Source organism: Pleurodeles waltl, chromosome 1_2 (genome assembly GCF_031143425.1).
Source record: "Pleurodeles waltl isolate 20211129_DDA chromosome 1_2, aPleWal1.hap1.20221129, whole genome shotgun sequence".
Lineage (NCBI taxonomy): Eukaryota > Metazoa > Chordata > Amphibia > Caudata > Salamandridae > Pleurodeles > Pleurodeles waltl.
Window position 1 is genome coordinate 272,276,851 of NC_090437.1, and position 16,011 is coordinate 272,292,861.

Consider the following 16,011-nt stretch of genomic DNA (forward strand, 5'->3'; position numbering starts at 1 on the left):
TTTTTGTTGCTTATGAAATCACAGGAGAATTGAGAAAAGTTACTTGCGGTGCATAACATGTTTTGGGTCTGTCTCACATGACCTTTCGAACTGAGGGCACGTACTGCATAGAAAATGCACTGGAGATTACACTTTAGACATGTTTCAACAGAAAATGTCTCTCTCAGCGAAGCATATTCTGCTTAAATTAGTATTTTGCCGGCAAAAATCGTGGGACATTTCTCAGCATGCTAAATGGTAACATTTTTTCCATTTCACTTAACATGAAATTGTGGAATTATGTGAGATTACGCTTGTGTTACACAATTACGCACAGCAACGTGAACGTATGTAACACCAGACTATCTTCACCTCCAAGCGGAAGGTCATCTAGTTTTGCGCGCATATTCTCCATCAAAGAGTTTACATACAGCATGGCGTCCATCCAGCTCGAGATAACTTCCTTGGTTTGCACTCATCATAACGTGTAAACACATTTATGTTAACCTGTGAGTCCGTGATTGAGAAAGCAGTTTCCCAGTTGTTTTTTTGTGTGGCTGCAAAATACTTTTGTTTTGTTGCTGCTTAAAGCATCCCAACGTGAGATTGATCTGGATGGTTTTGTGTGACAAAATGGACTGTCTTGCTTACCTAGCGAGCCTCTACGTTTTGCATGGAAACTGCATGGCTTGGACTGAGAATCCACACATACATTGAACTGAAAACATCTGTGTATTTTCTCTATTTTTTGTCCACCTTCTCTTTCTACAGGGAAAAGACTCTCACTCGTGTCATTAGCCCAAAGTACACAACATTGCGTGACTGGCACCACGGCGTCTCAGCACGTACTCTTAATGTGCAGTGATTCCTTCACAGTAGATGACGCATTGTCCTAACTGTTGTTCCTCTCTTTTACTGTCTTGCACGTTTATTTCGCAGAGAATCCCCCACCTCTTTGCTTTTCTAACAGTGTCGTGCTGCTGCGTGTAATGAGACATTTTAGATTCAGATATAGCTTTGATTTGATAGCTTAGAACAAGTGATAGCTTAAAAACTCGACTGACTTAATTTTTGTTGAATTACGTGGTGTGTACTTTCGTCTGAGTTGTTGAACAGCAGGTGCAGCAGATCACAGCATAAATAATTAAATACACGAGAAAAACGCAAACCGAAGAGGTTTTTGAAAATTGCTTTTTGTGTGTTTTGCCAAGTTTTGCTAATATGTCTTGTAGGCCTCAAGAGCTAGCTGTACCTTTATTTGAATACAAAAGCACTATTTCGCTTTGCATTTTAATGGGCAGTGGGTGTCCCTGCAGGGCCAGCACAGAGCATGAAGCCGTACAAGTTGGTCTACTGCGTACATGCAGGCCAGGATGAGATGTGTCCATGTTGTAAATCGGACGAAGACTGTGCAAAGCATCTACTCCTGCAGGTGTGGTTCACGAGGGTGTCCATTTTGGAAGCTAGGATGGATGTAGCAAAGAAAAGTCTAGTTGCTTAGGGTCGGAGTGTAGCAGTGTGAGAGTTCCCTGCATGCCTAGAAATATATGAAGTTTTAGAAGATTACATACATGTGTACACATTTCGTTTACAGACTGTGCGGGCTGTCACCTTACTCTGGTCACTGGGTGGTTTTTAGAGAGGTGAACCTGAGAAAGTTCCCTGAGGCCTTTAAAATTTCTATTGCCACTTTGGTGTGAACATTGTTTTGTTATTTTGAATCCTCTGATGTATTGTTTATTCATTCAATTTATGAGTAGTGTTTCCAATTCCGCTCACGCCTTGTTTCTTTTTAAGGAATTAACCTTTTCAAACGTAATTTGGATTTTGTCCCAGTAGGACCTACGTTTATGAATTCCTCTGGTTACAAAATATCAAGCCAGATGAGAGAGTGTACAAACTCCATACAACACATCTTCTTTCCACTGCGGGGGAAGCTGCTATTGTCTCCCCACGAACCATATTTGCGGGAAATATTGGGCCCACCAATGTCATATGCAAGGAAACCATACATTTCTTTGTTGAAACTAAATGTTTAGATACCACTTAACTAATCACAAGGCCTACAAATAAAACGAACATACAGCGAATGCTACTGGTAGGTGGAATAAAATATGATTACAGATTAGCTGCATTTGACTGGAAGCAAAAGGCTCTCATTATATTTTAGGAGGTTTTTTTTTTTTTTTTTAAAGGTTTTCAGCTTTTGAAATAAATACCATTGAGCCATGTAATATATTGTATTATATTATGGATACATTGATTAACACGTGTTAAAGGTTTGAGAAGATTTTGAATAAAGGTATGTTTGAGCTATACTGTCTGCTTGGCTTTTTCTCTTCTTTTGGTCTTCCTTTTCTTGTCTTCACCGTAGCTGCCCACTGCACAGAGCTTATTATTGGCTCTTCGTCAATGCCATATTTCTTGTTTCACATGCTTTGTGTATTTGTTTGATATGTTTTGGTAGCACAGCCACGTGGAGTAATCGATGGGCATGGGAAATGGAGCGGTAGAGCATTTAAGCCTGCTGAGCCGCACACACTGCTAGGCAATCTGGGTAGCAATATCTTCAGAGGTTGGCAAGTTAACACCTCATGCAAGTAGGTGGTCAAGATCTGGATTTATTTTCTCCCCCCGGATGCTAAACAATAGGCCACACCACAGTGTTTATTTTAGAAACTCATCTGCAGGATTTGGAAATTCAGAGGCGTGTGCCCAGTGTTCAAAGTGCGGAGAGTGGGTGGGTCTGTGGTAGTTAGTGCAGTGTGTGACACAAAGCATCAGCTTGTATTAATTACTTACGCTTCTTAAGAGCAAAGGACTATCGCCCACACACCACCTTTAATCCGCACTATCTGCAAGTGCTTAATTTGTCGATTGAGCGGAGCAGACACACTAATCGGTGAATGTGGTGAACGCCTTAATTTATCAGACTCTGTGCACCCTCTGTCTGTGTACTCTGTTTGATGTCCATCTTCTATTAAATATGTGGCGGTCCCAAGAAATAAGTGCTGCTGGGAACTAGGGGACAAATTAAGAACTTCGCTCTGCTGATATTGCTGTCCGATATTAGATGTTGCTCCTCGAAGATCATATGAGTGTGTCAAATTGGTTAGCCATATGCCCACCTTTGCCTACAGAGAGACTTAGTTATGACTGACAGACTATTTTCTCCAACTAGTAGTGAAACTCCACAACAAGCAAAGACAGAGAGTGCCTTAGAGGAAATATTAGCAACCTTTTTTATTTAACAAATTGTAATTCAGCAAATCAAAGTGTTCTAGTCAACGTGGATATTATTCATTTATTTGCATGTGCAGTACTGACATTGAATTTAATTTATTTCAAATTGGAAAAACAGCCTGTTTTACAGTGGTGAAAAATTAAAATGAATACAGTTAATTATACAGTAAGAAACCAAACTTACAATGATTCATTTTCACTTGCGCAAAACGTCAACATAGTTTTTAAGTTGTATCTACTAAATCACAAATTATACAATGTTGGCATTAGCAGAGCACCTACTGAATGTTATTTAAAAAACAGACAAGGCACATAAATGTAATCCAGAATGACATTTTCCTGCCTTTGAGGAGTTCCGAGCGGCAGCTCTTTGTGCTAAAACCTCACTGCGCTATTCAGTGATCTCCGGAGACCCAGAGTGGTGGCTCTCTGCCTTTAGCACCTCCCTGGGAGCTGTCAACACGTTCAAATACAGCTCAGTAGAAAATATAAAACATTTTGCAGCTCTCCAGGAAAAATGGTTTGAAAAAGTGTAGAGCGAATTTCCCAAAAAAGTGCCAAAATAGAAGAAGTTGTCTCAAAGTGTGGCATTAAAATGTAGACTAATCTAAATGCAAAATCCAAAGTGAAAGACCACTATGAATCCAGTGATGTTGAAGCCTGGACAGGAGTGTTGTCACTGAGTGGGCTGTGCATCTGAATGCTGTGAAAGTGTGGTTTTGAATGCCTGAATGGGTGCGATTCTCTCTGTTGTATCAAATAACACAGACCTGGATATGGGAACGTACCCCTGCAGTTCATTGAACCGGATATAGTTCCCACCCTTTGTTTGTGTGCGAATTTGAATTGCTTAGTGTAGCTATTTTATAAAATGGATAGCATCTTATTAATAAAGTAAGTAACCTAAAAATGGCTGTCATCTTGAAAGGTGTATTTGCAAGGAGAACTTTTATTAACTTTCCAAAGTTCACACAAACTTTCAATGTTATTAGGCTTTTATTTCGGTGATTAAAAAATTCAAGAGTGATTTTTAATTTCACTGTGGCCAACTCAGTTTCTTTATTTCAATACCTATTTGACGCTGACGTGCCTAGAACGACAGTTAGAGGTAACTGCAAATCTGCACACGCTAAGAATTTCTACAACATTGTATTCGAAAGCCATGAATCAGAAATTTTATTTGTCTGGTGATTATAATTATGTTTGATAAATTAATGCTAAATAAATTAATACGGAGTTTTCCGGGTTCTGTGGAGTTTAGTGTTAGTCTCTTAAGGCATTAGCCTCTGACTAAAGTTCTAGGTAATATGTGTAGCCGGACTAAGATTCTAGTTAATACTTGGTAACATTCCCTTGCAGACTAGAATGTTGTGAAATTATAGGTAAGATGGCATTTTCTTCTCTCTGCCTGTGTTTCAAACCAGGATACCTGTGTCATTGACTTGGACTCCGTTTGAGAGCAAAATATGGTATTTACAGTTCACTCTTAGTTTCAGGAGAATTCTGTGATGTATGACATAGGTTAACCATCAACATAAAGGTATGCAAAATGGAACCCAAATATGTCCCCTTTCCAAAGTTGCCTCATTTATTGCCATTAAATCAAAATAAATCTGTTGTGTGTGATTTTAATATTGAGTGCATTGGGTATTTCGGAATGAAACGACTCACTATCTATATTTGATATGTCGAATTTGATCAATCTTTTAACATCTGTTGTCCTTTCCATTGTTTCACGTTGAGAATTGACCAGCCATACATTACCAGCTGGTAGCGTCCAGGCTTTAGAAATCCTGTTGAATGACAGATGTTGGCTGTGCGGGGACAGCAAACGTGTTTTTTGCAGCAAGGACTATCCAAAATGAAAGCTTAATATTTTGTTTTTTAAAATGTTTTAATTGCATATTTAATGCAGTGCAAAGCTGGTGAATGAAGCCATCATGTTGCCTATAGGTGCTAGGTGTGACAGGTGCCTGCTGTATCCTGTGGACCACTTTATTCTCGTCCTCCGCAGCTTCACACAATTGTTAATGCTACAGGGATTTGGTGCATTAAATAAAATTGTGAAAACTGTACAAAATGAGCGTTGTTGTACCTTGCATGATGCCAAACCACAGTATACTGTGCACGAAAACAGAGCAGCAGATCACCCTCTAAACACATATCATTGATTATCTGCGAGCAAGAACCATTACCTGTTTATTAGTTAGTGATTTTTGTTTGTATTAGTCTTTTCATCTTACAAGTGGTAAAAGGAAAGCATAGTATTGAGCTGGCTGTGTGCTATACAGCATAAGTTAAGTCACCTGTAACCTTGTTTCCATCAGGGAAAGTCAGACCTCACTCCAAGACTTCAGGTAACTGCTGGGGTGTTTCAGATTAACAGTCACGTGTACTGGAATGTCACACCACTGAGAAATTCTCACATCCCTAATGCTGACACCACTTCAGTACTACACTGTTTAACTTAAAAAAGCTTTTCATCTACATGTATGTGAAACCTCGATGCGTACTTGTTATACATAGTTCCATCGCTAATCCACGTTCAGCATGCTAACATAAATACTAAAGCCATATATTTACATTTTTGAGAGTTGTACAAATATGCTATAGGCTGTTCAAAGAAAAGCCCGACAAAGTTATCGAATGGAACGCCAGCCCGAATAAGAGCCGTGGTATATGGTAAACCAGTGGTATATGGTAAACCAGTGGTAAAGAATGTTTTGCTTGGTGCAATCGGACGCTTAGATCATTGGCTGAAGATTTGCAAATTCCTGGACGGCTAGGCCCAGTTCTTTGTAGATGTTAGTATCCAAATGTGATGCTGATTCTTACTGTTTGGGTTTCCAATCTCTACTTATCATTTGATAACTGTACTGTGTGACAAAATTGGTTTTAGGATGTGTTGGAATTGTTTAGGCTGGCTAATAGGTGTTTCACTTACTAAACTTTTACTGTTCATTTCAATAATGTTTCTCGCCTCAATAGACCTCCTTTTTGTTCCACATGAAGCCTCTGTGAAGACTCATAGACCAATTGTACCAAAAAGAGTTGTGGCCCAGTGGTTCCAGATAGAACATGCATAAAAAACATCACAACACTTCTTTTCTTGAGAGGTAATAGATTCTATTACGTGGTAGCCACAGCGTGGAATTGTACGCTGCTCTTTAGTTTAACACCACCGCTGGGTTGTATACTGCTGGTAACGTGAAAGAACAGGAAAGCATCAAAGGCGTTAACAATTCACTGTCATGTCTGAGTCTACCATTAAGACAGAATAGTTGTGGACTCTGTACTTCTTGAATTAAATATGTCTTCATTACAGATCAGTCATCTATGACTGATAGACACGCATTTCACAGAAAATGTTAAATGTCACTGAGTACTGGAGAGTATTTGGTTCATGAAACCTAGCTCCATCCATATATTTATATTATTAAAACTAGCTTCTGGACATTGAAAATGTTGAAAAAGATCTTCCCTTTCCTTCAAAGGGAATGGAGAGTTACAGTGACTTTAGCATTGGTAATAGCCAAATTAGATTATTGCAATGCTTTGATGCTCAATCTGGATCAGACATCTCTGAAGAAGCTTCAGCTGATTCAGAACGCTGCTGCCCGGTCTATCTTACATCTTCCCCATTCAGCTCGGGCAGTAGCAGTTTAAATCAACTGCACTGGCTTCCAGTGGCTCAACGTATTATTTTAAAGGCCTTATGTCTGACCTATAAAGCAGTACATGGAAATGGTTCTAAATATTTGGCTGTTGGTATAAACCCAATCAGCAACTCCGCTCGATAGGAGCTTTCAGTATTCAAGTCCCCCGCACCTATAAAGAGAAATGGGGTGACAAAGCATTTACTGTGGCTGCAACCAAATGCTGGAATTCTCTTCCCCTGTTTATCAGGAAGGAACAACATTTCTTGGCCTTTAGGTGGCTAGTCAAAACGTGGCTTTTTCTGCGCTATTCTTCCTTTGAATTATCTTTTACTCTGTTGGCACCTTGCTTTACCTTCTGAGCGCTTCGATGCCTCGGCCGGAATGCGCTTTATAAATATAAATACAAATACAAATACAAAATATACCTGCTTGTAAAGTAGTAAAGGCCAGAAGGCAAGCAAGCCCTGCCAGAAGAGGAGGAGACTACCTACGAAAATAAGATGACATTTGTCTACGAAAGACCTTGTGATCCTAGTACTTGCAGGTAACTCTTTTCACAAGTGACATGAACAGCAAAAGTCCTAACACTTTTTCCCTAAGTAACCCTAATTAAAGTCTTACACTGCAACAAAGGCCACAATCTGAGGCATGGATCTTTAATTCCATGTAAATAAAATCAGAAGCAGTACTATATGCAGCATGTGAGTACTGGAGAATTGTTTTTTTTGTGCTGATAACCGGTGTAGTTGCTGTAGGAATAGAGGTATGCCTGCTCTTAGAGGAACTTTAGTAGCAATGCGTGGTGCCAGATACTCTGATTACTTGTACTCCCTGCAGTAAGTCCTTCAAGAGGCTAACATAAAGACATTGCTGTATTCCAAATCTGCCCTGATAATCATTCACAAAATACCTTGACAGTTTCCCAAAACCCTGAAGAGGAGAAGCAACAACTTGGATCGCTGAATCTTTGTAAATACAAGCAGGGACATTGCTCCAGGAATACATAGTCAACGCTCCTCTGAGGGGAGGGTACTAAGAAAGAATAGTACTTTTGACTCTTGCAATTGTACTTGGGCACTGTAGGAATGCCCCTCTGCAAATAAAATCATAGGCAAACACCCACACACACTGAAACACAAAGTACATACACACTCACACACATAATGAGCTCTGGGACCCAAAGGCAGGTGCAGAGAGGCACATAATCGAGCCGTAGCATCAGTCACGCGCAGCAAGATAAACACACTACATTCCCAAGTATGTTCAGTCGCACACATCGCGCATGCAGACGTAGCCATGCAAAGTCAGGACATGCACACAGATAAAAGCACATACGTGCAATTCCACCCCCTGCAAACGTTAGTAGCTATGAGGGAGACTGCTTTCTAGAAGACAAGAATCACTATGACACACTGATAAAGTTGAATGTGTACGAAGGTTTTTACACCACTGACCACATTATTGCCGGTGAATGCTTGGGTGTCCATCATTAGCAATCATATCATATGATATAAATATCAGGCATTAACTTCAATGTCAATGTTTTTGTACACAATATTTAGGATAAGGTATTTCTCTCATGCCATACTTTGGTTGCAGTATTCTGGGGCCATACCCTAAAATACCTCAATAGGTAAAACTGGGAAGCTGTTTGTCATGGAACCCCAACTTTGTCTAGGGTTGGCCTTTGGCTAATCCCTTTCTGTTTCCACTGGCTCTGTTGCTTGATATGACACAGAAACCATGTTAGATTCGGAACCGGTCTATGGCTATCGTGGATCTTCAGCTTCCATCTTGAGTACAGTATTTGGCAAAGAAGAGCTGACAGAGGTGTAGTTTGTCCCACTGATCAGTGAAATACTAAGAAAAAAACACAAAAAACAAGCATTTGCAAAGCCAATTTGTCTAGCATTTTCCACCAGCCTCCTGACAATTATTGTTTGTTTTGCTATGTTTTTTGTGAAACTTCATTGTTTGGGAATATGCTGGGACCTCGTCAATCTTAAAAAAAATTTTTTTTTTTAAACAATTGCTATGGCCATTTTTTTATTTTGCCCCAAAAAACACACATTACCATAGTACTCCCGGGCCATTAGGGGAACACCTTAAAAAAGTAAATCATTCTGGCATTAGCTGCAAGCTCTTGCCTTTGAGACAGAATGGAAGGAAGAAAGAAGGAAGCAAAGCAAGAAAAAAGTTAAGAGAAAGCAAGAAGGCAAGAGAAAGAAAGAAAGAAAGCAATAAGAAAGGTGAAAGAAAGAAGACTAGAAAAGACCAGAGCAAGAAAGAAAAAAGGAAGGAAAGCTAAAGAAAGCAGGAACAAAAAAGGGAAAGGGCGAAAGAAAAATAGAAAAGAAAGCAAAAGAAAGAAGGCAAGAAAAAAGGCAAGAGAAAGAAAGAAAAAGGGGAGGACAATGCAAGAATAGAGTGAGAAAAAGAAAACGCAGAAAAGAGAAGTAAAGTGAAGAAAAAAAGTAAAGAAACTGATGTAATGAAAGAAGTAAAGAGGAAGAAAAAGAAGGAAGGAAAGACAGACAGAAGGAAGACAAATAGAGAAAAGGAAAGAGAAAGAATCAGAGAAGGAATCGAAGACCAGAATGAAAGAAAACAAGTGAAGGAAAGGAATAAAGCTAGAGAAGGAAAACGGAAAGAAAGAATGCAAGAAAATAGAAGAAAATAAAAAAAAGGCAAGAATGAAAGGAGGTGTGTATTAAAGATTGAAAGAAGAATCAAAGGGGAAACATAAGAAAACAAAAGAAAAAAGAACAGGGGATAGAAATATAATAAATGAGAGAAAGAAAAAAGAATGAAGGAAGTTAAAAAACGAAGGAAAAAAAGGAAAGATAAAGGAAAGAAGGAAGGAAATAAATCAGACGGCAAAGAAAAGAGAAAAAAAGTACAGAGGAGATAATTAAATTCAGAACAGTTTCAAATGGACACGATCTGGTATTCTGTGAAATGGGAGTCAGAAAAGCAAAACACTCCAAAATTTACAGCCGCATTGGCAGGTGATGGGATCTGATAAAGATGGAATATAAGTCAGAAGTGCCCTGCGGTCACATCTGGTTATTTAAAACAACACCAAAAAGTGTAAGGTGAAAAGAAAGCACTGGTACTGTAGTGAACTAGCTTGTTTGCTGAAGTACTCATTTTGTGTAACTGGATTATTTGATTTATCATGTTTGATGTTTTCTATAATATGATGGGGATTACCAGTAGCTGGTTTACTCTTGTGTGTTCTGTTTTTTTTTTAGCACATATACTGAATAACACAATTTCTGCTACTCACTATGGTGAAGAAATCATATACAAATTGAATCTTATGTAAATGCTACGCTACATTGTTATGCTGTATGGCAGAACCAGACCTCCGAAGCAGCCAGACATACTCCCGCCTACTCGGCACTAACCAGGGGAGCCTTACCTGCATGCCTACCATCGCCTGTTTCCCTTTCTGTCCGTGCCAAACTTACAGCTGCCATGCCAGCGAGCAGTCGCCAATGGTTTTCTTCCAGTTCGAGTTGATAGTTAGCGCTAAGTGGACTGCAGGTCACTTGTGGGCAAGTGGTTAGGCAGTCTATTTGAGCGTGACTCGAGCAGGAGCTCCTGCGTCAGAAGGCAGGTGAGGAGGAGGCCAAGGTGTCTTGCAGCCGATAGGAGAGTGACCAGGGGTGGCTCCTTCGCTATGGCGGAGGAGTGTTTCCCCACTGGCTGTGCCAGAAGCAGAAAAATAAAACAATAGTTTTCTATTGTTTTAGTTTTCTGCTTCTGGCACAGCAGTGCATGGCGGGGCGGGGCTGGGCTGTTGGAGGTGGAAGGGAAGAGCAGAGAGTGCACTAAGTGCACATGTGTGTTTTGCCAGCTGTCTGAGGCCGGCCAAACACGCACTTAGGTTTCTCCAACCAGGCTGCATTCACAGCCAGGCTGGAGAAACAGCACAGACCCCAGGCTTGTGTCTGAGTGGCAGTGACTGCCGCTCAGACCAATCCTGGCACTGCTTACATGCTATGTATAGCATGTAAACCGCACCAGGATTGCTCGGGAGCTTGTGATGGTGTCCCAGCAGTGATTGCTGGAACACCAGAAGAGGATCGAGGTGGCAGGTTATTTTTATTTTTTATTCCCTCCCAGTCACCTTGAGATTTGCGGCGGCCGTCGCTGAGAGTGACAGGCGATCTTGTGGTTCGACAGAAGAGGCAGGAGGGTCTACTACTGCTTATTACTGAACTTGCAGGGTGGGCAGGGTCCTCACCAGAAGGACAAGGGGACAAAATGAGTAAAGAGTTCTCTAAAGGCCCCCAAACTTGTTCTGCAGGGCAGGGTTCTCTTTCCCCTCTCTGAGAAGAAGTGGTTTCCAGAGAGCAAGTCTGCAGAGAAGGCTCCAGTGAAGTACTACGAGTGTCAGCAAGAAGGGCACTACAAGGGAGATGCTAAATGTCCCAAGCGGACACAGCCCCCCACGGGTGGGAAGATACCGGGACTAGCTTTTGTAGTGCTTTGGGAGGAGATGTCCCTAAATAGTGCTGGGGAGATTTTACAGTAAACCCTAGTCTCTCTGGGTGAGGGAGAGATGGTACAGAGCACCCACATGCCAGACAATACTAGACAATACAGTAAGTGAGTGTCCATCAATGGGCAGAGGGTGGAAGCTCTGAGAGACATTGCAGCAAGCATGACAGCCGTCAGGTGTCATCTGGTGTCCTCAGAGCAGGTAGTTCCTAACACGTTCCATGAAGGTGATGCTTTTAACAACCGTGAGAGCCACTACCCAGTGGCTGTGGTTCCCTTTGAATGGGGGGGGTGGAATTGCAGTTCTGCTGAAGGTAGCTGTGAGTCCATCCATCCCTGTGGATTGACTGCTGGGCAACAACCTAGAGCATACCATCTGGAACGAAGTGGAGCTTAGGTCACACTTGGCGATTATGGGGTTACCTGAGTGGGTGTGCCAGGCCACACGGTCCATGGCAGCTTCAGAGGGTGGTCAGAAGGGCCTGGAACAGTTGCCCAGGTCCCTGGCAAGAAGAGACTGAGCAAGTAGCACAGGAAACCCGCTCGGTCTAGGAGGAGGCTGAGCCTGAGTTGGAGGGCCCAGTACCTACAGGGAAAGACATAGCTAAACTGGGGAACCTGACACTCGCAGCAGGACGGGGGTCCCACCAGGGAAGAGTTCTGCAAGGTGCAGAGCGCAAGTTCAATGCTCCTGTGGGTCTTTGGCAGCAGGCTGAGGCCCAGGCAGCTGGTGATGCCCCTTACAAGCACCTGATTTACTGGGAGAGTGATCTCCTGTATAGTGAACCTAAAAATCGTGAGCATTGGTGCAACATGTGTGTTGCTGGACCCACAGTGCTACAGAGCCTTCCTACTGGGTTTGGCTTATGATGTTCCATAAGCCATCATTTGGAGCAGGACAAGACCTTTTAACAGGCTTGGCACCCAGTTTTATTGGCCTTAAATGAGGCAGGCCTCAGCTGCATACCATAGGTCCTATCAGACTTGCCAGATGAATGGCAATTCAGGGTGGAAGTGCAAGGCCATCTTGAATCCCTTACCTGTTGTTTGCACCACTTTGGAGCAGGTTGGTGTCAAAATTGTGGGGCTCTGGATCCCAGGACAGCCATGGGCAACAACTTGGTTCTGCCCTTGGTGGACCATACCACCTGCTACCCTGAGACTATCCCTTTGAGGACAGTGACTGCTCCTGTGGTGGCCAGGGCACTGATGGTGATATTAACCCATGTGGGTTTCCCCAAGGAGGTGGTATCTGGCCGGTGTATCGACTTCATGTCCAACTACAGGAAGGCCATGTGGAAGGAGTGTGGGGTGACCTATAAGTTCACAACCCCTTACCACCCCTAAACCATTGGGTTGGTTCAAAGGTTTAACCATTCACTGAAAGGCATGATTATGAGTTTACCCGAACCCATGAATTGTAAGTGGGACATCTTCCTGCCATGCCTGTTGTTATCATACAGGGAGGTACCCCAGAAGGGGGGGTGGTTGGCTACAGCCCTTTTGAACATCTGTATGGGCACCCTGTGAGAAGGCTTTTCACTCTTGTAAAGGAGTACGAGGAGCAAACTCCTGGGAAAGCCCCCCAGGATGTGGTCAGCTATATGTTGGCCCTACATAACCAGACAGCACGCTTCAAGAGGCTCACCCAAGAGAACCTAGAACCCAGCCAGGAGGACATGAAACGCTGGTATGACCAAAATGCCACTTTGGTGGACTTTCAGCCTGGCCAACAAATGTGTGTCATGGAGGCAACGATCACCGCTCTCTATAAGTCTGGGCCCCATTAGGTCAAGGAGCGTAAGAGTGATGTTACCTACCTGGTGGACCTCAAACCTCCTAGGAACCACTTGAGGGTCCTATGTGTGAACATCCTCAAGTCCCACTTTGAGAGATCTGAGATTACGATGCTCTTGATAACTGATGATGGGATGGAAGAGGTGAGTGAACCTCTCCCCAAACTCCTATCTTCCAAAGAGTAAGATGGGTCAGTGGATGGTGTCAGCCTCTCCCTACACTGAACCTAGATCAATGGAGGGGCTGCTGCCAGCTGCTGGGGCAGTTTGCCTCCCTATTCTCGCTTACCCCAGGGCTCACCATGTGGTGTACCCATGATATTGACACTGGGGACAGTACACCTATAAAGAACACAATTTACAGGTTGTATCACAAAGTGAGGGCTAGCATTAGGACGTCTCCAAAATGTTGGCACTTGGGGTTATTGAGCCCTCCAGCAGCCGTTTGCCCAGCTGGTCTCCAAGGCTGCCCCACCATGTGTCACACATGAATTTTGGTTCTGCGTGGACTACCTCAGTGTGGGCGCAACCTGGTCACCAGGACTGATGCACACCCCACCCGAGGGGTTGATGAGTTTATACGTCAGCTTGGAGCTGCTAAGTTCCTCAGCATATTTGACCTAACGTCTGGGAACTGGCAGATTGCCTTGACTGATGGGGCTAAAGAGAGGTCTGTGTTCTCTACACCAAAATGGCACTTTCAGTTCTGGGTTATGCCCTTTGGGTTGAAGAATGCCCCTGCCTCCTTCCAGAAGTTTGTAAATCAGGTCCTAGCTGGACTGGAAAACTTCAGTGCTGGCTATCTAAATGACAATGTTGTCTTAGTTCAAGCTGAGAGAGCCACCTGTGACTCCTGGGGGAAGTGCTTCAGGCTCGGCAAAAGGCAGGCCTGACTATCAGGGCCAGTAAGTGCCGGATAAGGCATGGTTCTGTAGTCTACTTGGACCACCAAGTAGGGGCGGCAAGGTACAGCTCTGGGGACCCAAAATTGACACCTTTCTGGCTTGGGAACCTCCCAAGAGCCAGACAGAAGTGAGAGCCTTCCTAGGCATCACTGGGTATTACAGGAGATTCATTAAGGGGGTATGGCACCATTGTTGCCCCCTTGACAGAGCTGACTTCCAAGAAGCAGCCACGTCAGGTGATTTGGACCGAGGTGTGCCAGCAAGCTTTTGACGCCCTAAAGGAAGCCATGTGCATGGCACCCGTGCTTAAGGCCCAAACCTTCTCCAAATAATTTTTTGTTCAGAGGGGTGCCTCAAAGCATGACATAGGGGTTGTGCCCTCACAGCTAAATTAAGAAGGCCTGTATCAACCTGAAGCTTTCATCAGTAGGAGGCTACTACCCAGGGTACAGAGATGGAGCACGATTGAAAGGTAACCCTTCGCTGTGGTCTGGGCGCTCAAGAAACTACGGCCATACATGTTTGGTGCTCACTTGCGGGTTCAGACAGACCACAGACCCGTCAGATGGTTAATGCAGATTTGAGGTGGTAATCCCAAACTATTGAAGTGGTCCATCTCCTTGCAGGGAATGGACTTTATGGTGGAACACTGCTATGGAACACGCCAATGCTGATGGTCTCTCCAGGTTTTTCCACCTTAGTGAAGAGAACCCTCGAGGGGTTGGGTAGCTCTCCCCACTTTCAGCTGGGGGGGGCACATGTTTGACCTGGCATACTTGGTGTGGTTTCCTCTCACTTTTTGCCCTCTGACCTCCTGTTTTCTGACTTTAGTTTTGCTGGGTTTTAGGATTCTGTGCACTTTACCATTGCTGACCAGTGCTAAAGTGCAGGTGCTCTGTACTCTAAACCATGGCAACATTGGCCTATCTGCATATGTCATTTACTTGTAAGACCCTAGTAAAGTGCACTATATGTGCCCAGGGCCTATAAAGTAAAAGTTACTAGAGGGCCTGCAGCACTGATTTTGCTACCCACCACAGTAGCCCTGCAAACATGTCTTAGGCCTGCCACTGCAGAGCGTGTATGCAGTTATAAACTGCCATTTCAACCTGGCAAGTGTGCCTACTTCCCTGGCCCAAACCTTTCTTTTTATTCATATGCCACCCCTAACATAGGCCCTAGTCAGCCCCAAGGGCAGGGTGCAGTGTATTTAAAAGGTTGGACGTGTACTTCTTAGTTTAACATGTCCAGGTAGTGAAAACTGTTAAATTAGTATTTCACTACTGCAAGGCATATCTCATCCATGGGTTAACATTGGAAAGCCTCCTTTTTGTGTTACTTCCAATTGGCGACATATTGAGTTTAGGATCTCCGGACTCACAATTGAAAATCACAACTTATTTGAAGTTGGATTTTAAATTGTAAGTCTGAAAAGGCCACTTTTAGGAAGTTTACATTTTCTTACTTTAATCATTCTGTGCCCCTGCCTGTTTCTGAATATGTCTGGGGTAGATGACAGCTGGGTTTTGTGCATTCTCTCTAGACAGTCGCACACAAAGGGAGCTTGGGTGTGACATTTGCATCATGTAGGCCCATCACCTGGCTGATGAGTCTTCCTGGGCTAGGTGGGAGGGAGAATCCGACACCTACTCCTGAATAGGCTGTGCCTCTCCTTACACAAAGGGCTGCATACCGCCATGTAGAGTGTGGAGCCTCAGAAAGGACCTTTTGATCTTCGGAGGCCTCTCTTGAAGTCTACCCCACTTCAAGGACACATATTGGTATAAGTATTGGACCCTAAACCCCAGCAAATGAGTTCAATTTGGGGTCCTGCGGAGACTGTAACAGGAAGAGGAGTGGTGCTGCCAGAAGGGACTGCCACTTTGGAACTTGTTCTGCTGTGTTGGCCTGCTGCCTCTT

At 43.3% G+C, this 16,011-nt stretch overlaps 1 protein-coding gene across 4 annotated transcripts in view; it reads left to right on the forward strand.

The window, feature by feature from the left end:
* PDLIM5 (PDZ and LIM domain 5) overlaps positions 1 to 16,011 on the forward strand; it is a 535,229-nt gene that overhangs the window by 311,871 nt on the left and 207,347 nt on the right. The window contains exon 8 of one of the 4 annotated variants that reach the window (XM_069238127.1): positions 751 to 2,295. The exons of the other annotated variants lie outside the window; for them this stretch is intronic. Within the exon in view, the coding sequence (XP_069094228.1) occupies positions 751 to 844 (94 nt within the window). The 3' untranslated portion in view covers positions 845 to 2,295. Of the gene's footprint in view, positions 1 to 750; positions 2,296 to 16,011 lie in introns of those variants that run through there. 4 annotated transcript variants of the gene reach the window in all.